The sequence below is a fragment of the Rhinoraja longicauda genome, chromosome 4, assembly GCF_053455715.1.
Source record: "Rhinoraja longicauda isolate Sanriku21f chromosome 4, sRhiLon1.1, whole genome shotgun sequence".
NCBI lineage: Eukaryota > Metazoa > Chordata > Chondrichthyes > Rajiformes > Arhynchobatidae > Rhinoraja > Rhinoraja longicauda.
Window position 1 is genome coordinate 57,103,084 of NC_135956.1, and position 24,746 is coordinate 57,127,829.

Genomic DNA, 24,746 nt, shown 5'->3' on the forward strand with positions numbered 1-24,746 from the left:
AGGGACCTGGAGATAGAGTCGTGGGTTAGAAGATTTTTGATATTGGGGGGGGGGGGGGGGGGGGGGGGGGGGGGCAAGCCCGTTTAGGGCTTTGTATGCAAAAAGGTATTTTGCTGTTCAGTTTCAAGACTGAAGACTACCGAAGTGTTTATGCCCAAATATTCTATGTGCAAATCTGTACTCTTTGCTGCTTCCTTTAGTTTTGTAGGTCGCTTTAAATCCCGCAAGGAGCGTGAAGCTGAACTTGGAGCTAAAGCAAAAGAATTCACCAATGTATACATTAAGAACTTTGGGGAAGACATGGATGATGAGAGGCTGAAAGAAATCTTTAACAAATTTGGTGAGTTTTCATTTATTTTTAATTTGTCAACAACATTTAGAGAAATCACAAAACAGTTTTTATGCAAAAGTAAAATTAGCTTGACTTCATTACAAAATACTTGCAATGTAGCTACACTATTGATAGACTTCTCAGCCCTACCCAGTCCTATTGATTGATCAGAAATGAATTATATTTCCAAAAATCTACCTGCAAATATCAGTAGTTAGCTACGTACAATGTGTATGCCATGGGCTGTGACAGCTGTATATGAACATTTATGTCTATATACTCAATTGATCTGCATGCTTATCAGGTGCAGAATCAAACATATCCTGAATAAAATGTATCTACCTGTGAGTCAACAGTGTTAAACTTCAATTAAACTGAAACTATCTCGTTAATGGTAAGATATACACGGGGATCTCTGAGTCCAAGTAATTCCCTGTAATTGGTAATGAAGGCATGGTATATATCCTTCATAGGTTGAATCATTGAGAACAAGTTTGGATGTCATGTTACAGCTTTGTAGGTCTTTGGTCAGGTGACATTTGGAGAATTGTGTGCATTTCTGGAGATGTGGAGACTGGAGAGGATGCAAAAGAGGTTTACCAGAATGCTGCCTGGATTAAACAATATTACCATAAGGAGACACTGGACAAACTTGGATTGTTTTCTCTGAATGCAGAGGCTGAGGGGCGATGATTCTGATAGTAGATAACATTGAGGTATCGATACGGCAGGCAATCGGAACCTTTTTCCTCAGGTGAAACTTCAAAGGCTAGAGGACGTGGTTTTAAGATAAGAGGCAAAGTTTAAAGGAAATGTGCAGGGCAGTTTTTTTATTCAGTGGACTACTGTCGGATGGGTGTGGGGCAGACACAATAGTGGCATTTGAGTCTTTTGGATAGGCACATGAATATGCAGTTAATCGAGGCATATGGACCACGTGCAAACAGAATAGTTTACCTTGACATGTTTGGTGGGGACTTTGTATGTGAAAGAGCCTGTTCCTGCACTGTACTGTTTATGTTCTATGAAAGAGGGGACATAGGGCTGCAATGTCTGCATGATGGTCCAGAAATATGTCTTTGATAATTGGCACGCTGCGCTTGCAAGTAGCTTGCAAGAAAATAATTTTGCCCTGCAACTGTTCAACGTGAAAAGTCAGTTTTAAAAATCCAAATAAGTTGTTTTATTACCTGATAACACCAGTTAATTATTTACTTTAGTAACTAGACTCGCCCCATACCTTCCACGTGGCGCATAATGATGTAACTGTTTCTGTTTGCTTTTTTAGTTCATTAGATTTCTTGACCAGTGAATGCCTGTCAAATGTAATTGCCTCAAGTTCTTGAATTTTGTTCAATTTCCTTTTAGGAGCATTCCTTAGTGTAAAAGTTATGACAGATGATAGTGGAAGGTCAAAGGGGTTTGGCTTTGTCAGCTTTGAAAAGCATGAAGATGCACAAAAGGTAAGCAGTTGAAGTAATGTTCTGATGTTTGAGATGGTGGCAAGTCTGGAATTTCTACATAACTTGCTTAGCTACGATTTAAATTCAGTCTAAGTTCTTAACATGTTTCAACCCCCTGCAGTGGAGACCATGTTTTGTTTGGAGAGTTTTGTTTGAACAAAATATTTGCACAGGACCACTCTGAACAGAGATATTAAACAGAAATTTAACCTGCATTATTTATTCTGTTCTACTAAAATGTAAGCCTATGGCTGCCACAGATTAGTTTTGCCTTCTGTATATGCTCTTATTGCATCAAGACATTTCATCCTGATTTTAAAGTTGTTAAATGGTTTTTGCAGGCTGTTGATGAGATGAATGGAAAGGAAATTAATGGGAGACAAGTTTACGTTGGCCGGGCACAGAAAAAAGTTGAACGACAGACAGAGCTGAAGCGCAAATTTGAACAGATGAAACAAGACAGGATCACAAGATACCAGGTGAATAGCAAATTTGCTGGTGTTTAAGGTTATTGAACTAAAGAAAGAGGAATTTAATCAAAATTAGTTTTGAATGTATCACCAAAAAAATTATTCGGTGGGCTAGACAACATTTATGGAGATAAACATGTTTAACATTTCCTTTTTAAAAAAAACCGCTGCTTTATTGATCTTGAAGTTTGGCCCACCTACTCCCAATTTTGTGTTTTTTTATTAACCCAAAATCAAAAAAATGAGCGAGAATGTAATTAATGGATTACAAATGCTTGGCTGCCAAATGGTTGGTAAATGTAGTTTAATTTATTAGGTGTACCAGATACAGTGAAAACCATTTTGTTAAATTAAGCCTTTTAAGATATTGGTTGTCATCTTTGTGTTAAATGTTACTGTTTTTCATTACCAAACTTGGTGATGCACTAGGGCCTACGCTAGTTAAATGTTGTGCATGGATATCTATATGGTTTTTGTTCATGGGATGTGGCTAAGAATGTGTTATTGTGTATCCCCAATTGACCTTACCTACCATGAGACATTGAGAGTGCTTTCACAATGTTTCAAGGCAGCTCGCAATCTTTTGAAGGTCAGTGGTGTTGAATAATAACCTATGGATTTTAGCAATATCATCCACATCTCATAAATAGCAAGACACCTTGCATGATATAGATATGTATGCAGATGGAACTCAGCAACAGGCTTGACAGTAAGGACTTTGATTTTGAAGATATGATGAACATCCAGTCAGGATTCGCTATTTTGTGGTGTTTCCAGTGCAAGATTTACCTGTGTCCTTCAAGATAGGTGGTTTTGCTGTGTTGTGAGCCAAGGTGAACTTCTGCAGTGGTTGTTCACTGATGGTTTTGGTGAACCATTAATCAAGTAGGCTGTTCCTTACATGATGCCTAGTTGCAGCTTTGTAGCTCCATTCTACATTTGGAGAGGATTTGGGCTGTGTGAAACAAAGATTTGCCACTTATGAACCAGATTTGCTGTATGTAGCCACGGTTTATTTATTTATAATGAACTGTAAGCACAGCTCAACACCACTGGTTCTGGACTGCACCAACATTGAGAACATTTTTCCTACATCCAGCTTGTCTAGTCCTTTTATAATTTTATACATCTCTATAAGATCCCCTCTCATCCTCCTAAACTCCAGTGAATATAAACCTAGTCCTTCCAATCTTTCCTTATATGACAGTCCCTCCATCGCAGGGATTAACCTCGTGAACCTTCACTGTACTGCCTCAATAACAAGGATGTCCTTCCTCAAATTAGGAGACCAAAACTGTACACAATACTTCAGATGTGGTCTCACCAGGGCCATACACAACTGCAGAAGGACTTCTTTGCTCCTGTACTCAAATCCTCTCGTTGTGAAGGCCAACATGCCATTAACTTTTTTCACTGCCTGCTGTACCTGCACACTTACTTTCAGTGACTGGTGTACAAGGATACCAAGGTCTCGTTGCACTTCCCCTTTACCTAATCTGATACCATTGAGATAATAATCTGCCTCCTTATTTTTGCTGCCAAAGTGGATAACCTCACATTTATCTACATTATACTGCATCTGCCCACTCACTCAACCTGTCTAAGTCACCCTACAACCTCCTAACATCCTCTTCGCAGTTCACACTGCCAAAAATAGCTGCCTTTGTTAAGCACTGAATAATTTTAACAAAGAAATACCATATTTCAGAAACTCCGTGTTCACTTTCAGGTGGATGTAAAATATTCTGTTTTGCATTAAGGTCATAAGGAATAGGAGTTGAAATCGGCCATTAGGCCCATCAAGTCTATTCTGCCATTCACTCATGGCTGATCTATCTCTCCCTCCTAACCCCATTCTCCTGCCTTCTCCCCATAACCTCTGACACCTGTACTAATCAAGAATCATTTTAATAAAAAGAACCGTAATCTTGGTGTAACAATTGTCCTTCAATCAAAATATTTGAAAGTGATTTGGTTATTACAATGTCGTTGACAGGGATTTGCTGTCTTGAAATGGCTGTTTCCTAGATTAGAGTAGTGACTGCATTCCAAGGAGTTTACAATCAATATGCCATGGAACATCTTGTGCTTATCAATGATGATGGGTAAACACAAGTTTTTCCTTCCTCGTTTTTGTAATCGGGGGGGTTGGCCTCTGTCATTGATGGAAGTGTTAACGAATCTGTTTTTCCAATGAAGTGGAAATCTTAAGATACTGCATCATTTTGTTTGCCGCTACTGTGACATTTGTCGCTTGCCTGTTTGTTCAAAAGGCAAGACAATGTCATTGTAACCTATAGCCAGTGCATTTTAAAGTACATTAATGTTTAAATTTAATTTAAACTGGGTGTTTTTTCAATTGTAGGGGGTCAACCTTTACGTCAAAAATCTGGATGATGGTATTGATGATGAGCGACTGCGCAAAGAATTTTCACCATTTGGTACAATTACAAGTGCTAAGGTACAGCTGCTTTTTTATACTAATCATGCTACCATGTAGCCTGTTATAGGAAGAATGATTTTGTGCCAGAATTGTAAAAGTGGTACGTTCTCCCTGCGACTGCTCTGGTTTCCTCCTACATTCCAAAGACGTGTGGATTTATAGCTTAATTGGACTCTGTAACTTTTCTCTGTAGGAAGTCAAGAGTGTTTTTTTGTCATCTGTCCCAGATAGAACAATGAAATTCTATGCACACATACGTACACACAAAACAAACAACAGTAGTGCAATAATAACATGTCTATTGTCGTTCAGAGGTTATTTGAGGTTGTAGTGTTTAATAGTCTGATGGCTGTAGGGAAGAAGCTGTTCCTGAACCTGGACGTTACAGTTTTCAGGTACTTCTTCCTGTAGATAAACAGGCACCCTTCATTTTGCCACAGAAGGCTGTGGAGGCCAAGCCAATGAATATTTTCTAAGGCAGAGATAGATAGATTCTTGATTAGTACAGGTGTCGGGGATTATGGGGGGAAGGCAGGAGAATTGAGCTAGGAGGGAGATCAGCCATGATTGAATGGTGGAGTAGACTTGATGGGCTGAATGGCCAAATTCTACTCCTATTATGACCTTATTTTCTGGGCAGTGTTTTTGAAGATATATTATTTTCAACAAGAACATAATTATTCTTGCTTTATTCTGTGAAAGGAATAAGCCTGTCCAATCCTTTTAAGAATTTTATGTCTCTATAAGATCCCTTCTCATCCTTCTAAATTCCAGTGAATTTCTATGTTTGTATGTATATCAATAGACAATAGGTGCAGGAGTAGGCCATTCAGCCCTTCGAGCCAGCACCGCCATTCAATGTGATCATGGCTGATCACTCTCAATCAGTACCCCGTTCCTGCCTTCTCCCCATACCCCCTCACTCCGCTATCCTTAAGAGCTCTATCCAGCTCTCTCTTGAAAGCATCCAACGAACTGGCCTCCACTGCCTTCTGAGGCAGAGAATTCCACACCTTCACCACTCTCTGACTGAAAAAGTTCTTCCTCATCTCCGTTCTAAATGGCCTACCCCTTATTCTTAAACTGTGGCCCCTTGTTCTGGACTCCCCCAACATTGGGAACATGTTTCCTGCCTCTAATGTGTCCAATCCCCTAATTATCTTATATGTTTCAATAAGATCCCCCCTCATCCTTCTAAATTCCAGTGTATACAAGTCCAATCGCTCCAGCCTTTCAACATACGACAGTCCCGCCATTCCGGGAATTAACCTAGTGAACCTACGCTGCACGCCCTCCATAGCAAGAATATCCTTCCTCAAATTTGGAGACCAAAACTGCACACAGTACTCCAGGTGCGGTCTCACCAGGGCCCGGTACAACTGTAGAAGGACCTCTTTTTGCTCCTATACTCAACTCCTCTTGTTATGAAGGCCAACATTCCATTGGCTTTCTTCACTGCCTGCTGTACCTGCATGCTTCCTTTCATTGACTGATGCACTAGGACACCCAGATCTCGTTGAACTCCTCCTAACTTGACACCATTCAGATAATAATCTGCCTTTCTATTCTTTCTTCCAAAGTGAATAACCTCACACTTATCTACATTAAAATGCATCTGCCATGTATCCGCCCACTCACACAACCTGTCCAAGTCACCCTGCAGCCTTATTGCATCTTCCTCACAATTCACACTACCCCCCAGCTTAGTATCATCTGCAAATTTGCTAATGGTACTTTTAATCCCTTCGTCTAAGTCATTAATGTATATCGTAAATAGCTGGGGTCCCAGCACCGAACCTTGCGGTACCCCACTGGTCACTGCCTCCCATTCCGAAAGGGACCCATTTATCCCCACTCTTTGCTTTCTGTCTCAACCAATTTTCTATCCATGTCAGTACCCTACCCCCAATACCATGTGCCCTAATTTTGCCCACTAATCTCCTATGTGGGACCTTGTCGAAGGCTTTCTGAAAGTCGAGGTACACCACATCCACTGACTCTCCCCTGTCAATTTTCCTAGTTACATCCTCAAAAAATTCCAGTAGATTTGTCAAGCATGATTTCCCCTTCGTAAATCCATGCTGACTCGGAATGATCCTGTTACTGCTATCAAAGAGTCAAGGAAATAATTCCATTTGCCAGAACTAAACCCAATGTTTGATTCATTTTGTGTTTGGGAGCAGTGGCAAGTATCTACCACCTCTGCTCATCCCACCTTTTTCAGAGCGTACACAAGCAGTATCTTGTTCCACAAACAACAACATAATAGAGAATGTTCTGTTCCATCCATTAACATGTGTTCACAATAATGCAATGCATTTCTGAAATTGTAAATAGGAATACTTAAATTAAGTAGGGTGAAGGAAATAGATATTAATAAACCAACTTTATGTCATAAGGAATAGGAGTAGAATTAGGCCATTTGGCCCATCAAGTCTACTCTGCCATTCAATCATGGCTGATCTATCTCCCTCCTAACCCCATTCTCCTTCTGCCCATTACCTCTGACACCAGTACTCATCACAAATCTATCTATCTCTGCCTTAAAAATATCACCTCCGCAGCCTTCTGTGGCAAAGAATTCCACATACTCACTGCCCCCTGTAAGGAAATTCCTCCTCATCTCCTTCCAAATGGAACACCCTTTAATTCTGAGGCCATGATGTCTATTCTCAGTCTCTCCCACTAGTGAAAACATCCACTCTATACAAGCCTTTCACTATTCTGTACATTTTAATGTCCCCCCTCATTCTTCTAAACTCCAGTCAATATGCTCTCCACTGTACACCTGTAGAAGTTCAAGAGAATCCTCTCTGACATACCAAATCTCTGTAAAAAAAAAAAGTAGAGGCGTTGATGTGCTTTCTTGATAATTGCATCAGTGTGCCGGGTCCAGGAAAGATCTTTGGAAATATGCGCGCCCAGGACTTTGAAGTTTTTGACTCCCTCCACCATCATCCCGTTGATATAAATAGGATTGTGGGTCCTCATCCTTCCTCTTCCAAAGCCAACTATCAGTTCATAGGTTTTACTGATATTGAGAGCCAGGCTGTTGTGCTAGTACCATTTGGTCAATCGGTCTATCTCATTTCTATACTGATTCATCCCCATCTGTAATTCGTCCAGCAAAGGTAGACAAGAAAGTGGGATAGCATGGAACTAATGTGATTGGGTGATCGATGGTTGGCATGGACTTGCTGGTCCGGAGGGCCTGTTTCCACGCTGTATCTCTAAACTATTGGGTGGGTAATCAAAATCAAAAAAGCCTAGCTGGAGGTGGGCTTTAAATATATAGCATCCTGAAAAATCTTCACATGGGGAATATGAAGGGGAAGTATCCTATTGTGGGAGGATCTAGAACTAGGGACCACTGTATAAAAATGTGTAGCCCACTTGGAACAGAGATGAGGCAAAATCTCAGGCAGTTGATGTAGAGTTCGGGAATATTCCTAAAATAGATTGTCAATGTTAATGGTGAAGAGTTACAGTGGGTAGGTGGGAATGCAGAGTTTACAAACAGATTAGTTGTAGTCTGAATAAATGACAGAACTCCAGGAATGAGAGGCCAACTCTTCACTCACATGTGTGCATGTCTTAAGGAGCCGCCACAAAGGACAAGTAAAGTGGGCAAGAAGGAAAATTCCATTGCCTGTGACCTAGCTGCCTGATGGTGAAAGATGGAGACGCCCAAAGACTGGAGCTTTAATTTAGTAGTTTATTATTGTCATATGTATCGAGGTACGGTGAAAAGCTTTTGTTTCAGTTTAGTTTATTGTCACGTGTACTTAAGGTTTGTTGTCTGCTATCCAGTGAAAAGACTCAATTGAATTAGTAATAAATAAACATCTTAAAACAATGAACACCTATTGGTATTTTGCTTAAGCTGTGGAACCTCGAGTATTTTTTGGCTAATTGTTTAAATTAATCCTGATGGCAGACATTGCAGAAGTGAAATTTTAAAGGAAAAATTATCGACTTTTTACACTTTTATAATCTACAGGTAATTATTGGTTATTTATCAGACAATCTCTCTTTTACTGTACAGGTGATGATGGAGCATGGGCGCAGTAAAGGCTTTGGATTTGTCTGTTTCTCTTCACCAGAGGAGGCTACCAAGGCTGTAACAGAGATGAATGGCCGGATTGTTAGCACCAAGCCTTTGTACGTTGCTCTGGCTCAGCGCAAAGAAGAACGGCAAGCTCATTTAACAAACCAATACATGCAGAGAATGGCGAGTGTCAGAGCTGTTCCCAATCCTGTTATCAATCCTTATCAACCTGCTCCACCCTCTGGGTATTTCATGGCAGCTATCCCTCAGGTAAATATACTAAAAGAAAACGTGGTAGTGGGGGTGAATTTTGTATTTACAGAGCATGTAAATGAGCTTTTAATGTAATCTCAGCAGATTTTTTTAGTTTTTGATAAATGATTAAATTATTCACAGGCTCAGAACCGTGCTGCATATTACCCAGCAAGTCAGCTTGCACAGCTTCGACCAAGCCCTCGATGGGCTGCCCAAAGTGTCAGACCCCAACGTAAGTACAAGTGGTTTTAAATGAAGGTAAGCAATTGTGTAGGTTGTTGTTTGGATAGTTTATCATACCTTAACTTGGATTTTTCTTGTTAGCATTCCAAGGTATGCCCGGAAGCATGCGTCCAACTGGTCCCCGACCACCAACCATCAGCTCCATGAGACCAACTTCAGCTCAGGTGCCACGTGTCATGAGCACTCAACGTGTTGGTGAGTTGACTGTTAAGAATGTGTTTTAAACTTGGTGAAATTCGTAGAGTTATTAGTCGAGGCATGTTCCACTATTTGACTACATTTAGTCTTGTATGATCTTTCTTCGACTGTTTCTTTTATCTTTGTAAACTACTTCTGGTAGTTTGGCCATATGGGCAAGGTGACTGGTGGTTTAAAAAAAGTGGTAGAGCATTGGCTCTTTAAATGAAGTAGAAATTATTTTTGCGGTATTAAAATTTTGCTATTGCTGTTAAGATTTCATGCCTTTCAGAAGAGGTCCCACGCACTTCACAACCAACTAATTCTTAAAACTGGTCTTTGTTACATTAGAAGTGTAATAAAGCTGCATTCATCTTAAAATCCACACTCATGTTTATAGTGAGCAATTTCATTGGGCTGGCACTTTCATTGCTGAGAAACCCTGATAGTTCCATTCAAATCTATTGGCAATTCTTGGTATGAGTGCTGTGAAATTCAAGCTTTCTGCATGTATGGGAACCCTGAGCTTTGTTAATCAAACCTTACCTGACATGGGAAGTGGATTCATGAGGTGCTGCAATTGCCCAGTTTACTTATTGCACTTCTCAATGAGGACAAGAAGGATAAAATTTACATTTGATTTTATCTTTTCAATTGTTTTCAATGTCTCAATTGTGTTTTCTGGATGAGACATTAGTTTTTCTTTAGATTATCTTGTCATTGATGTTGCTGTTTGTGCAGCCCTGCTGTGTTAATTGTGGCAGCTTCCCTTGTGACTCGTGACTAGCATGCATACAATACTGTGGTCAGAGACATTTGGAAGTATCAGATGTACTTGACAATTTGATAGGTGGCAAATTGGGGGATATACAGATTTTATAGCAGATTTGTGGGCGGTGTTTGTGTGGCCCACCCAAGTAACCTCTTTTCTTAGATTTGATTGTCTTGGGGTAGTAAGTTGATGCAATTGGATCTGGGGGATAAATGTGTGTACTGATATGCACATTAACAATACATGTTTGTTGGAAGCTTACCAATGAAAGATTGACACGGTGTTTTGATTTTCATCCTATTTTAGTTGGGACTGTTAATGTAAAATTGTAATCCTTGAATTGCTGTTTAAATATTTAAAGCTCTTCCATTTTTGAGAAAAGGCTTTGTATACAAGGTTTAGCTGCCAAACTTTATTGAAAAGGAGCTTCATTTGATTGTGTTATGCCATTCTGGGTTGTGGTGGACACTGGCTTTCTGCCAACTTGGTGCAATGCTTTAGGAATGCTGAATTGTCTGTCGTTATAATGAGACTAGCTAAATCAGGGCCTATCCGAGTGTGGCATATTTAATAAAAATATATTATTAGCTGTTATTTCATTACTACTTGTTGATTATTAGGCTTCAACAATATTTTTCATTACTGTGATTTTTTGGGGGGCATTGAGTTGTGTGAAGGTTTTTGAAGAGCCAAAATGTTCTGTTAATGATTGCTGTGGCTAAGGCAGGTTGCACCTTGAATATTTGGGTGGGATAATGGTTTTGCAGTCAACTTTTCTTTGGTGAGCTGTAACATTTGAGTCAAAAGTTGTAAATCTGCCGAACATCTTGGAATTCAAATTATGAAGTAAGCTTTAAGTTACTGCCTTGATTGTAAAGTAATCAATTTTAAAGGAACAAAATATCAGAGTGAGATGGCTTTTTCTGGCCGTTGAAGGTTTTTGAACTTTGGGAATTTCTTTTTAAAGCTAACACAGCAACACAGACAATGGGACCTCGTCCTGGTGCTACTGCTCCTGGTGTTCGTTCGTTTACACAATACAAATATGCTGCAGGAGTCCGCAATCCTCAACAACATCTAAATACTCAGCCTCCAGTTGCTATGCAACAGGTACATTTTTCTCTTCTGATTTAGGCTGCACATGTTGAATAGTATGTGGTATTAGTCAGTGCAGGAAGGATGTCATTGTGGTGGAGAAACGATTCACTATGATATTGCTTGGATTGGAGGACTTTAGTTATGTGGATATGTTGGGCTTATTTTTGCAGGATGTTAGAGGGTTAGACCTGAGATGATTGAGGCATCAATAAAAATATCACAACAGACCATAGGTTAAAGATTTTTGAGTCTATCTTCGATTTAAACCGGCATCTGCCATTCCTTCTTACACCTACTACAGACCATCCAGTTTTGGAATATTGCGATCTAGATTGGCGCATTGTGGAACTAAGGAATTGTCTTCTGGATTAGATAGTAAAACAGTTTATCTTTAAATATTACACTAAAACAAGATAATTTAATTTATATTGAAAATCAAAACAGCTGTAATTGCTTGAGTTGGAGGAGGGAAACAAAATGCTGGGGGAAAACTCAGCAGGTCAGGCGGCAACTGTGGAAAGAAAAACATTAATTTCAAGTCTGCAACTTTATTAGAACTGGGAAAGGGAGAAATGCAAGTAGGAGAAAAGGTGGGGAGAGACATGCCAGCAAAGTGTGATATAATGAGGAGTTAAATGACTTAATGGGGATAGTAATCAGTACCATAAGACACAAAGACCTGAAGCTTAGTATTAATTATAACAAGTGGCCTGCATTTTACCATGCACAAAGGAAGGTTGTGTGGTTATTGGAGCTTCAATATCCCAGCCTCCCAACGTTATTTAGTGCCCCAGGCCAGATTGCTTTTTAGCTACTTTTCCGATGTTATACCTTAATGGAAGTGGGAATATTTGCTGCTGATTGTGTAACTTTCCATTCCATTTCTATTTCAAGAGATGAATATCTAGATAATGTTTAGCTATTTGATATGTAATATTTGTGCTGCATTAGTGCTAGCGATGACCATTGAGCCCTACACCAACATCTAGGGATTACAATTAACAAGAATCTCAGATGGTTCAGGCACACATTCTGTAATTATACAAGTAGCAGCTGTTTGGAATCCTATGGTGAATTATTCAACTCCTTGCAGCCCAAAGCCTTTCACTATCTTATTTTATTGCACATCAGGTGCCAAATTGTATACTCTTCATATTCATGAATGCAGGTTCAACAAGCGTGATGCCATTCAGAACGCTGTAGCTTGATTCATTGGCATCCTTGTCCTGAGCATTCAATCTCTCTACTGCTATTGTATGATGGCTGCATTGTTATAGTCTACAAAATGCACTGCTGTACTTGTTGTGGTTAGTACTGTCAGAGCACCTCTGATCTCAACCACCAAGTATAAGGGCAGGATGTGCATAAGGACATTGTCTGCAAATTCCAATAAAGTTACATGGAAGTACATCGCCATTGCTTGATTGTCACTAGATCTAAACACTAACATTTCATACAATGTTTGAGGGAGTACCATCACAAATTAAGTGGATCAACTACTCATCTCACCACTGAAGGACTGATGAGCAGTAAGTGGTAACCTTGCCAGCATTTCCCATAAACTGTATATATGTCAAGGAGAAGCTTTGATCCTGCAAGATGTAACTTACCATGCAAATGCAAGGTTTGGTGGCTTGCTGTATCAAGTGCCTATTATGGTAATGTTCAGTGGTATATTGTTTCCTGACATTCAATGGTTTAACAGCAACACTAGAACTTGTGCAGTCAATGTCTTTACTGACAAATTTAGCAGCTGGTTTGTTCACTGACTTTTTAATATTTTGAAGTTCATTCTTTTCCATTGGACTAACATTTTAATTGCTATGAGCACTCTTGAGTTGAGTCCATTCAATAAGAGAACATTGGTGTACAATAGGCTGTACATTGGCAATGTAGCCATTGGTTAAATAAAACTGCTTTTCGGCCATTTTTTCTATTCTAGTATGTGGTATTCTCTTTACATAATCTCATTACCAGAGAATAGCAATAGTTACCAGCAGAATAGTGTGACCGAATTCCATGGGTGCATAAAATAATGCATTTCTGCTGTGGAATGGGCATTAAATCCATGGGTCATAAATAGGATTCTAAAATATAGTCAGGGCCCAGATAAAATGCAGGAAAAAAACAATATTTAATGTGTACTCTTCCATTATAGCCTGCCGTTCACGTCCAAGGCCAGGAACCCCTGACTGCCTCCATGCTGGCCGCTGCCCCTCCCCAAGAACAGAAGCAGATGCTGGGTAAGAATCTACGGTTAATGCTGGATCTGGGAACAGGAAATACAGTTATTTAACTATTGAGATAATGCTTTAATGTTGGAATTTGTGCTGGATGATTTTTGTTAAAATCAATCATTTCGATGGTTGACCTCTCGCACTCAAAACTGCAAATAATGAAAAATTAAATACCAAATCTGGCTGCATCCATGGTGAGGAAAATAGTTAATTTCAAGTCAATGACCCTTCATCAAAATGGTATTGGCACCAAATGCAACGTTTACTATAATGGTAATTTCAAAGTGGTTGGTCTGGGTGTAGTGAACATTCTTGACTTGGTTAGTGGTGTTTTAGTAGTGCCTGCTCTAGTTTTGTAGTGTATTCAAAATAATTGATGCTTCAAACATGTTACGTTGGATGAAAAGTTTTGAGAAGTGAAAGCACAGCTTTCACAGCTGCATTGAGAATGTCAATGTAATTACTGCTGAGTTTTAACTTGTAATAAGAAAGTTGTCTTTGCTGTATCTTACAATTGAATACTTCCCTTGCAGGTGAACGCCTTTTCCCACTGATTCAGAGCATGCACCCAAGTTTGGCGGGTAAAATTACTGGGATGCTTCTTGAGATAGACAACTCTGAACTGCTTCATATGCTGGAATCCCCAGAGTCTTTACGCTCCAAGGTAAATCTTTGGTCTTCATTTCAAATTTGAGATACTTTTATATTTTTGCAGATCTCTACAAGTTTATAGAGAAAGTGGATTCAACATGCTGTCCAATATAAACATACAGTCTAATAACAATTATGGAATCATAGAACTATAGGCCAGTGAGGCTCAAGCTATTCGAGAGAATCCTTCGAGGTCGAATTTACTCTTATTTGGAAGGGAATGGGTTATTTAGGGATAACCAGCACGTTTGTACACGGCAGTTCGTGTCTCACTAACGTGATTGATTTGTTTTTGAGGAGATGATGGAGAATAATGAATGTAGGGTGGTGGATGTTGTACACATAGATTTTAGTAAGGCTTTTGATAAAGTCACTCATGATAGGCCGATCTGGAAGATTAAAATGTACGGGGTTCACAATGTCTTGGTCGTGTAGATTCAGAGCTGGCTTATTCATAGAAGACGGTGTTTCGGTGGAAAGTAGATATTCTGGCTGGAGGTAGATAGGTTGGTAAGTAAGTTTGATGACAACACCAAAACTGGAAGTGTTACAGTGAGGAATGCTGTCACTGATACAGCGGGGTTTAGATTGGCTGCATAAATGTGGAGAGATGGCAAATAGTTTAACCCAAACAAGTATGAGGTGTTGCAGTTTGGGAGATTGTATGTAAGCAGGGAGTTAATGGCAAGACCCTTAACAGGTTTGATGTGCAGAGAATCCAAGTTCATAGCTCACTGAATATGGCAGCATAAGATACCATGGCAAAGAAGGCATATGGTGTGCTTGCCTTCATGGCTAGAGCATTGAATACAAGAGTCAGGAAGTCATGACAGCTCTATAGGACTTTGGTTAGACATCGTTTGGAGTATTGCATGCAGTTCTGGTCGCCCATAATAGGAAATATGTGAAGGTTTTGGAGAGGGTGCAGAGGAGGTTTCCCACAATGCTGCCTGGATTAGAGGGTTTCGGTTACAGGGAGAGGTTGGATAGACTTGGTTTGTTTTCTCTGGAATGTCGGAGGTTGAAGAGAAGAAAGAAGTATATAAAATGATGAGAGGCATACATCGGGGAGACGGTGAGAATCTTTTTCTCCAAGGTGGAAATGTTCACTGGAGGACATAGGTATGAGTGAGAGGTGGAAATGGAGATGTGCACGTCAAGGTTAAAAAAAATTTTTTTAATATAGAGTGGGCGCCTAGAATGCACAGCCAGGGGTGGTGGTGGTGGGAGCAGATACAATTGTGGCATATGAGGCTTTTAGATAAGCACATGGTAGTAGAATGTTTAACTGTGCATCATGTTCGGCACAAACTTCATGGGCTGAAGGGCCACAGGTCTTGTGCTGTACTGTTCTATGTTCTATAATCAAGAGTTTTTCTGTATGGATTAAAATAGAATAGCCTTTATTGTCATCCAAAAACATGTTTTTGGATGAAATTACATTACCCACAGTCAACAATGAGGCAATAAAAAAGAAAGCAATAAAAACACAATCACAAAAACCAACATAAAACAAAAAAACATCCATCACAGTGAGTCTCCTCCAGTCCCTCCTCACTGTGATGGAAGGTCAGAATGTATTTCTCTTCCCTGCTGTCTTCTCCTGCGGTCAGGCAGTCGAAATTGACACGTCGGGGATCCCGACATTGAACCCCCCGCCGGGCGGTGGAAAATCCCGCGGCCTATTTCAGGCCGCACCGGATGGTGAATGGTCTGCAGCGGGCCGACCCAAGCCCCGCGATTCAGGGCGAACGAAGACGCTGCCGCTGCCGGAGCTCCCAAAGTCGGCCCCCGCTCAGGGACCTGCGAGCTTCGGACGTCCACAGGGCCCACGGCCGAAGCCTCCGAAGGCGAGCCGAAGACAGCCTGTAGTTTCCTCTGATTGATGTTCAATATTTAATTTGGTACTATGTAATAGTTTTGGTGAAGAATTAACATTTTTATTGTAATTCAGGTTGATGAAGCTGTTGCTGTACTGCAAGCCCATCAAGCAAAAGAAGCTGCTCAGAAAGTAGTTGTGCCAAATGCTGCTGGAGTTTAAATTTTTCAAGAGGTGAGTAATAAAACAAAGTGCCCTTTCTCAAAGACTTGCTGAGATCAGAGCTTGGTTACTATGAGTGTAGTTTGTCATATTGAATTTTTGCAGTAACGGTTCCAGGATTGGCTGTGAGGAAGTAAGCTGTAGCCTAGAAGCATATCAATTAACAAATATCCAGATTCTTGAAGAGAGTAAGATGGTTCGATGTGGTGTTTATGAAGCTGTTTTTTACTAATGTGCCACAACTGCTCCGGTCTGTGCTGAATGCAAGGCTGTACTTGAATTTTATAAAACACTTAAGCTGCAGCAGCAATATTGCATTCAGTAAATTAACAGGAACTAATAGCATTAGAAAGTGTAGAGTGGGGATTAGAGGATCCTACGTGACTAGAGTTTTAGCTATGAATAAAGATTGATTAGCCTGGCTATTTTCTTAAATAGTCAGCTGAGGATATTTTAAATAAAGTGCTGTAAGCAGGCAAAAGACTTGGGCAACTAGAATGATGAGTATTTTTACACATTTTATTTGAATTATTGTAAATCTTTGTAAATTGTCTCCTATTGATGCTTTTTGGACATCCTGTAGTCTCTGGCAATGTCTCCCTGTGGGGCTTGCACATTGCATGTTCACATTATTGTAGGTAACTCCTGTGGGAAATTAGCTGTGGAATGGAATTGGACTAGACAGCTAGCTTTTGCTCAGCAAGGAGAGAGCAGGCCAAAGGGCTATTAAATTGAACATTTATGGCCAGGGTTCAACATTTGTTGCATAGCTGCTGAGGTTTGATTCCAGGTGGAAATATTAGATATGTAGTTACCTCATGGGTTCTATAACATTTACTATAACTGCATTTGGTGTAGTTATCTCCTAATTCGATAGTGTAGTTATCCCATGATTCTGGCTTGACCCAAATGTGCTTGTTACAATTCCATGGTTTGCTGAGTCAAATCTGTCATAAATGTATGTTTTAGAAGCTTTCTGGGTGGAATTTGGATGGAATTAAGTAAGATTTGTTTTTATTCTCTTTTAGGAGAGGAGGACAATGAAGCTTGCATTACTGAAGAAAAAAAATCTAAACATTGGAAAAAGTTAAAAAATTTTAAAACATCGTAAAATAAAAAATGTATACAAAAAAAGAAAGGAAACCTCTAAGCTTATGAAATGAAGTCACTGCCAGGTCTGGCATAAGTGATGCTAGTCCTTGACTTAATCGGAAAATACCCAAAAAAATTGTAAAATGAAAAGTTTTCTAGGCCGGGGTAGGTGTTTTATGCACAGAAATGTTTGATGCATTCCTTTCTTTAAAGTTTTGTAATCCATTACTGTGGAAATGCTCAGCAGATCCACACTGTGTTTAGTTGGCAGTGTGTTTGATGGTTGAGCATTAGAAACTGAAACTGAACATTTGGATTATAGAATGCTTGCTTTAATAAAAATGCTGAATAATGATTTGGTGTTCTAAATTCTTTAATATTCAGGCTTGAACTTTGTAGCTGCAGTGGTGTTTATTATGAAAACTTGAAACAGTATGTAAAAGATTTGATGCCTGGTCTGTTTGATGGAGAGGGAATGGAAGTACAGTAAACCCTCATTTAAACAGACCCCATTATAACAGATTTTGGTCATAGCGGATGTACTTGCCGATCCACCACTAGTTTGTACCACCTCCCCAGCTCTGGCTTCAGAATCGACCCCCCGCTTGCACTGTGCACAAGTGCATGGTGTGGTTGTGGATTTATTGTAGCCCCTACGGGACAGTACTTTCTTCAGGTTACCGCCACCGACAGGACTTGCTTGGTCACTGAGGCTCTCTTTGGTTGCCGCTTCTGAGCGGTTAGCCCGTTGGTTTGTCCGCTCAGCCTCTCGTCTCCTCCCCGGAGTCACCGATCTACTCCACCTTGGAAGCGGACAGTGCGACGGCTGACAGGGGGTACAACGTGAGCTACAACAACAGTCGTGTCAACTGGTGAAGAAGGGCTTGCTGGTGCACTTAGTTTTAAGAGGATACGACAAAATGCTGAAGTAACTCAGCCGATTAAATCGTCTGAAGAAGGGTCCTGATGTCAGCTATCTAACATAATGGTCAATGGTTAGTGAATAGGTCTTGAGGAAAATTAATACATGGGTACGTTCTGTAAATGGATTTTACTGAATTATGTACATTCCTGGAGATGGTCTTTAAATAATTTTACAGACGGTGTCTCATGTCCTTAAAAGTCATATGAATGTTTCGAATAGTTAAAGGTTTCACCAATATAAAGTCACTAATTGCTACCTGGTCTAACTTGTGGACTCCCTTGCATTCCAGTTCTACTTTAATAAAAGTAAGATATGAAAGAGAAACAAAATAGGACAAATAATTGCAAATATACTTTGTGTGACACATTGCCAATGTGTTGTGAAATTAGGGTGGTTGAAATTTATTAAACAGGGTCAAGTCTCCAACTTTTTAACTTTGAACCATTGACGCCTTAAGTCTGTTGCCATTTCACAATAGAGCATGAGCTGGCAGGAATTTCTCATGCTCCCTAGGTATGCACAAAAGCAGAGGTCTGTCTGTCGGAGGTGACTGTAGGACGCCCTGCAGCAGCCAGTGGATCGAGCACAGCCTGCGACTGCTGCTCCCAGTGGATTTTGAAGGAGCTGTCAGCATTGCACTGAACAGGCTGACCCCAACTTAATTGATCCAGTGCTGTTAGGACACTATACATAACTTGAATGTAATTGTAGATGGGTTGGTTGGTAAAAGTTTGCAAATTACACAAATTGGTGGACGTGTGGACAGCGAGGAAGGCTGGCAAAGATACAGTGGGACACAGATGAGTTACTGGTGTGAGCAGGAAAATGTCAGATGTGGTTTAATCTGACCAAGTGTGGGGTGTTGCACTTTGGGGGCTTAGTGCAAGGAGAAAGAATAGTTACTGACAAGACCCTAAGCTTTATACAGAGGGTCCAAGTCTATAGTTCCCTTAAAATGGCAACATTAGTGGTACAGAATGTATATGGAACATTTGCTTTCACTAATTGGGAGATTATAAGACTTAATAGCCATATTAGGTTTATTACGTGTGATTCTTGTCACCCCATTACAGAAAAGATGTGGCGGCTTTGTAGAGGTACAGGAGAATGCTGACTGCATTAGCTATAATGAGAGGCTGGGCACACTTGAATTGTTTTCTTTGGCGTATTGTAGGTTGAGAAAGGACCTGATGAAAGTAATAAAATTGAGAGCCATAAATAGGGTAAACAGTCAGAACCTTTTTCCCCAGGGTGGAAATGTCAAAGACAAGGGTATAGTTTTACGGTCGGAGGAAAAGTATAAAGGAGACGTGCAGGGGCAAGTATATTGAGAGTAGTGCGTGTCTGGAACACGGTGCCAGGGGAGTGATGGAAGCAGATGTGACTGGTGTTTAAGTGGCTTTTAGATAGGCACATGGATATGCTGGGAATGGGGGGATATGCATTGCATGCGGGCAGAGAGACAACTTGGCATCATGCTCGGCACAGACATTGTGGTCCATAGGGCTTGTTCCTGTTCTGTACTAATGTATAGGAAAGAAAACTGCAGATGCTGGTTTAAATCGAAGGTAGACAAGATGCTGGAGTAACTCAGCGGGTCAGGCAGCATCTCTGGAGAGAAGGAATGGGTGACGTTTCAGGTCACGACCCTTCTGAAGTTAAGAGAAGTCAATGTTGATACTGCTGGGGTGTAAACTACCCAAGCGAAATATGAGGTGCTGGGCCTCACTCTGGCAATGGAGGAGGCCCAGGACAGAAAGGGAATGGGATGGGGAGTTGAAGTGCAGAGCCACCGGGAAATCAGGTTGGTTAAGACGGACCGAGCAGAGGTGTTCAGCGAAACAATCACCGAGCCTGCGTTTGGTCTCGCCGATGTAGAGAAGTTGACACTTTGAACAGTAGATGAGGTTGGAGGAGGTGCAGGTGAACCTCTGCCTCACCTGGAAAGACTATTTGTGTCCTTGGATGGAGCCGAAGGGGGAGGTAAAGTGACAGGTGTGGTTGCAGGGGAAAGTGCCTGTGGAGGGGGTGGTTTGGGTGGGAAGGGACAAGTGGACCAGGGAGTCTACATAACCTAATGTATGTTCTAATCTATGACAACCAGTTTTTCCCCATCCTTGTATCTCAGCACTAGTTATGGGCAGCAACTTTTTCATGAGGTTATGATAACTTGATCAGTATTCTCAGAAATACAACTGAAACTATGATGCACACTGGGTGCATAATGATTTCTTGACAGTACTATAAATAACAAAGGAAACTTGTATAAATGATCCTAGATTTGCTAGGGAGTTGGGCAATTAGTTATATTGTCTGAAACTGCAGTATTCCTCCATTCATGGTCTAATATGTTCAAGCTGACACCCAAATTAACCAGTGAATATTACTTTCTGGTTGAGACAGGATTTCAAATATTGAGATAGCTCTGCTGGAGTTCCACTGATTTTGTGGGGTATGAGACGGGATGGAATTAATCTATTACAAGTGTCTAAACACTTGCTGTGTGTGACTGAACTCTGGAATCTAGAACATTACAAATTCAGTCCTTGGTCTCTGTCAACTAGGAAACATCACACATTGCCTCAGATTAAAAGAAAAAAACAATCCGAGTCCTCTATTTTGTCCATTATCTCGTGGGAGCAACTGGACTATAGTTTGTTGCACAAAAACAAAGAGTCAGGTTTAGGAATGACACCCAACATGAGTGCTTACCCAGCTGACATTTTTATGCTCATTTTTGTAATGGTTTCATGGAGTAGTAGCACAACCAAATGTATCTTAAAGCATAGAGGGACAGAATTAGAAGAATCTGTTCCAATGTTGACTCATTGCTTGATGAAAAGCAAAATAAATGACTTGTGGAACTGCAGATGCTGGAATCTTGAACAAAATATAAAGTGCTATGCTTGAAAAGGACAGACAGAATGGGGAAGTGGTTTTGAGGTCAAGATCAGAATAGTTGTAATCTTGTAATATTGAAAGGCAGAATAAATCTTGAGCTAATTGTTTTTCTCTTCCTTGGCGATTTCTTCATCAAAGTAGATAAGATGAGCATTATATTCGGCACCCGAAAGACACATCCTCTAATAACTTACCTTGCTGCACAACCAAAACCACATGCTTTTCAACTCCACCCTTGATGACGAGATCCTGGTCAAAGATGGCAGATGGATCTAGTAAGGACAGCTTTTGATCAGCATTGGCAAGTTGGGCCAAAAGGCCTGTAGTCATGCTGTATGACTGACTCTAATGATCACTCCTCATATCTCAAGTACAACTTCAATCTAGACATTGTTGGTGAAATCTATGGCTTTTCCAGTACTCCTATTCTGCCTTCAATCCCTCGAGGAAAAAGGTGATTTGAAAACCAAAATATCAATCTTGATACAAAGGTCATGTTTTACAAAATAAATTACTCCATGATTGAGATATTTAATAGAATTTTAAAATTGCATTCAGACATTGGCATATTTTCATGTAGGATAGGAGAGAATAGCCTGTTTTTTTACAGAACATCTTGAGAGAAGAAAGTAGATTAGGAAAAAATATTTTTTCCATGATTTGATTATTTTAAACCTTGTGGTTGATTTGAGTTTGGATCTGGCTTTAATTTTAAATCCCAGCAAACCTCTGTCAATAGTGGAAGGCAAAAGCTAGGATGTGAAATATTTAGAACGCAAGACTGATCAAGAGGAGGTCCGTGTGGTTGCAGAAGGAGCACAGGAAAACAAGTTACATTTTGTTATAGCATCTCTTGCAGCCTCGACATTGCAAAATGCTTTTCAGCCAATGAAGTATTCCCTGAAGCGTAATCATTGTTGTAGTGCAGGAATCACTGTTGTAGTGCAGGAAACACGGTGAAAGTAAACTTGCAATCGCGAAATCCCATTAACCAGATAATCTGTTCTTGTGTTTAGAGTAACACACTGGGCAGGAAAGGGATGTGGAAACAATGAGAGCAGTTCTCCAGGCCTGAAGAAATCAACAAGAAACAAAACAAACAGGAGCAAGACCAGTTAGCTTCTCAAGCCTTTTGAGCCATTCAGTAAGATCATGCCTGATCTGATCTTGGCCTCAACTCCACTTCTACACTCTCTGCCTGTCCCTTTATGTCCCTTGCAGTTTAAATGCCTGTGTGTCACAACCTTCAATATACCCAATGACTGCCTTCACAGCAGTCTGGTGGAGAGAATCCCAAAGTTTTGCAAACTACTGTAAGAAATTAATCCTGATTTACATCTGAAATGTGCAGCCCCTTATTCTGAAAATCAGGATTAATTTGTCATTTTAGATATCTCCAATGGGGGAAATATCCTATCTGCACTCACTTTGTTATGCCCCCTAATTGTTCAGTTCAACTGAGCTATTCATAATCTGCACTCTATACTTTGCCTTTCTATACTTTTGATTGTGTGTACAACTCAATGACTGGGTGGCGTGATTGTAAGATATAAACATCAAGCCAGCACTGCGAGTCAATTGGTTTGAAGCAGACTTCAGTGAAGAAAATGAACACTGAGACCCATGGACTGACTAATGGAGAGGCAGAAAAGCTTGAGTTAAAAACAGAAAATTGTGTAAATCAGTAGCAGGTCAGGCAACATCTGTGAAAAGGAAAATACATTTAACTTTTCAGTCGAAGACCTTTTGTTTCTCTATATTTCATTCACAGGTGCTGCCTGACCTGCCGAGTTTTCCCAAAATTTTCTATCTTTAGTTCAGGTTTCTGCCATCTAGTTTCTGTTTGCATTTCATGTACTGGAAGTCGGACATTTGCAATTCAAGTGTATTTGCTGCCCTCTAGTGGCCTACCCAACCTTAATAGCTGTTAAACAAAGTGGATATGCTGAAAACAAGGAACTGCTGATGCCCTTATCTTGAGCAAAACATAAAAGTGCTGGAGGAACTCAGCAAGTCGGATGGCATCTGTGGAACTAGTGGTCAGGCGACTTTGGGATCGGGACCCAGAAAGTCACCTGTCCATTCCTTTCACAGAAGCTGCCTGACTCATTCGGTTTCTCCAGTGCTTTGTGTTTTGGATAAGCCAAATATTGCAATAGCACAAAATTTGATGGATTCTACAATAATTTAGATATTCCTATTTAGGATGCAAAATGTTGGGGTACCAAATGCTGCCAATGGGCACAAACCAAAGTACAGGACTGCATGATGAGGTTTACACTCAGTTTGGTGCAGTCACTGGCATGTCTTTGTGGGGTAATGGCTAAAGCATATAGCCTTGCTAGCCACAGAATATTAAAGCACTGGGCCCAGATAACCACCTCTCAGGTGTTTCACTGGTAGATTGCCTGGGGATGAAATATTCATGACCTGTTGACATATTGTAATGATATGCTTGGTACAGTAAATGAAGACCGTGCCCAATTGCTTTGCTTTATATTAAGTGGAGAATGGGTGCAGAAAGAGAAAGGCCAAGAGAATATTTGAATTAAGAAGGAAAGAAAGGAAAAAAAACCAACTTCTGGTTGTGAGTCAGTTCATTTTCTGCTGAAGCAGTCTCAGGACTGGCTTCCGCATTAGACCCCCTCAATTGCAAACATTTTCATCCTTTGGTAGGGAGATCAGTAGTACACATATTACTGATGCGGTCTTACTGACATTCTATATAGTTGGAGCAAGATACTGTTTGCGGAACCTTTGAGTGGGGTCTGCTGTCCGCAGCGTTAAAAATCTCATGGGGAAGTCTTACAGAGACCGAGCTGATGTCTTTCTAAACATCCTCAATCTCAGAAACGTGCCACGTGACACAACGCTTGGATCTCCAGCACAAAGACTAATGTCAAGGCAGACAAGTACTACTCTCCCAGACTCGTTCTGGTCTCCAACTGGAGGCGTGGGTTCCTATCCCACTGCTGACACCATGTATGATGTTGCAAAAATAACAAGTTATTAACTTCAAGCTAAGTTTATTGAGCACGAGGATGCACGGTTACAGTCCAAGCTGCAGCTCCCGAACAAGATGACTCCCGCGGGGGCCGCGCATGTGCAAGATAACTTTTTTGCAGGAACAGCATATGTAAACCCGACATGGACCGTGAATTCAGTGACTGATCTACACTGTGTATTAACCTTCTGTGATTCTTGTACAAGAGCAACCAGGTAAACTCAAAGGATTTTTGATATCTATTTAATGAATACTTTCCCATTATGTTTTTACTTACATCACATGTTTCCAGGTTGTATTCTATCTGCCACATCCTTGCCCATTCACCTGATCTGACTGTATACTCTGAAGCATCTCGGCATCCTCCTCACAGCTCACCTGCCATCTAACTTCGCTCCTGTATTTATTCAATGTATTCTGACGAGAAAGCTTATTCAAGTTTCATATGAACTCTTCCTTATATATCTCTGGGTTGCCAGAGCTGTTGCCTCATACCTGCAGCGATGCAAACTTAATCATGTTCTCCGGTGCTGTCTGAGTGGAGTTTATATGTTTTCCCTGTGACTGCGGGTTTCCTCCGGGATCTCTGGTCTCC

At 40.5% G+C, this 24,746-nt stretch overlaps 1 protein-coding gene across 1 annotated transcript in view; it reads left to right on the forward strand.

Moving 5' to 3' along the window:
• pabpc1b (poly A binding protein, cytoplasmic 1 b) overlaps nucleotides 1–17,676 on the forward strand; it is a 30,818-nt gene extending 13,142 nt beyond the window's left edge. The window contains exons 4-15 of the mRNA XM_078397784.1: nucleotides 201–340; nucleotides 1,700–1,794; nucleotides 2,136–2,273; nucleotides 4,630–4,725; nucleotides 8,753–9,025; nucleotides 9,152–9,242; nucleotides 9,335–9,448; nucleotides 11,170–11,312; nucleotides 13,459–13,543; nucleotides 14,071–14,201; nucleotides 16,143–16,241; nucleotides 17,258–17,676. Coding sequence (XP_078253910.1) covers nucleotides 201–340; nucleotides 1,700–1,794; nucleotides 2,136–2,273; nucleotides 4,630–4,725; nucleotides 8,753–9,025; nucleotides 9,152–9,242; nucleotides 9,335–9,448; nucleotides 11,170–11,312; nucleotides 13,459–13,543; nucleotides 14,071–14,201; nucleotides 16,143–16,229 — 1,393 coding nt within the window. The 3' untranslated portion in view covers nucleotides 16,230–16,241; nucleotides 17,258–17,676. The remainder of the gene's footprint in view (nucleotides 1–200; nucleotides 341–1,699; nucleotides 1,795–2,135; nucleotides 2,274–4,629; nucleotides 4,726–8,752; nucleotides 9,026–9,151; nucleotides 9,243–9,334; nucleotides 9,449–11,169; nucleotides 11,313–13,458; nucleotides 13,544–14,070; nucleotides 14,202–16,142; nucleotides 16,242–17,257) is intronic.
• Nucleotides 17,677–24,746: the final 7,070 nt, after the last annotated feature.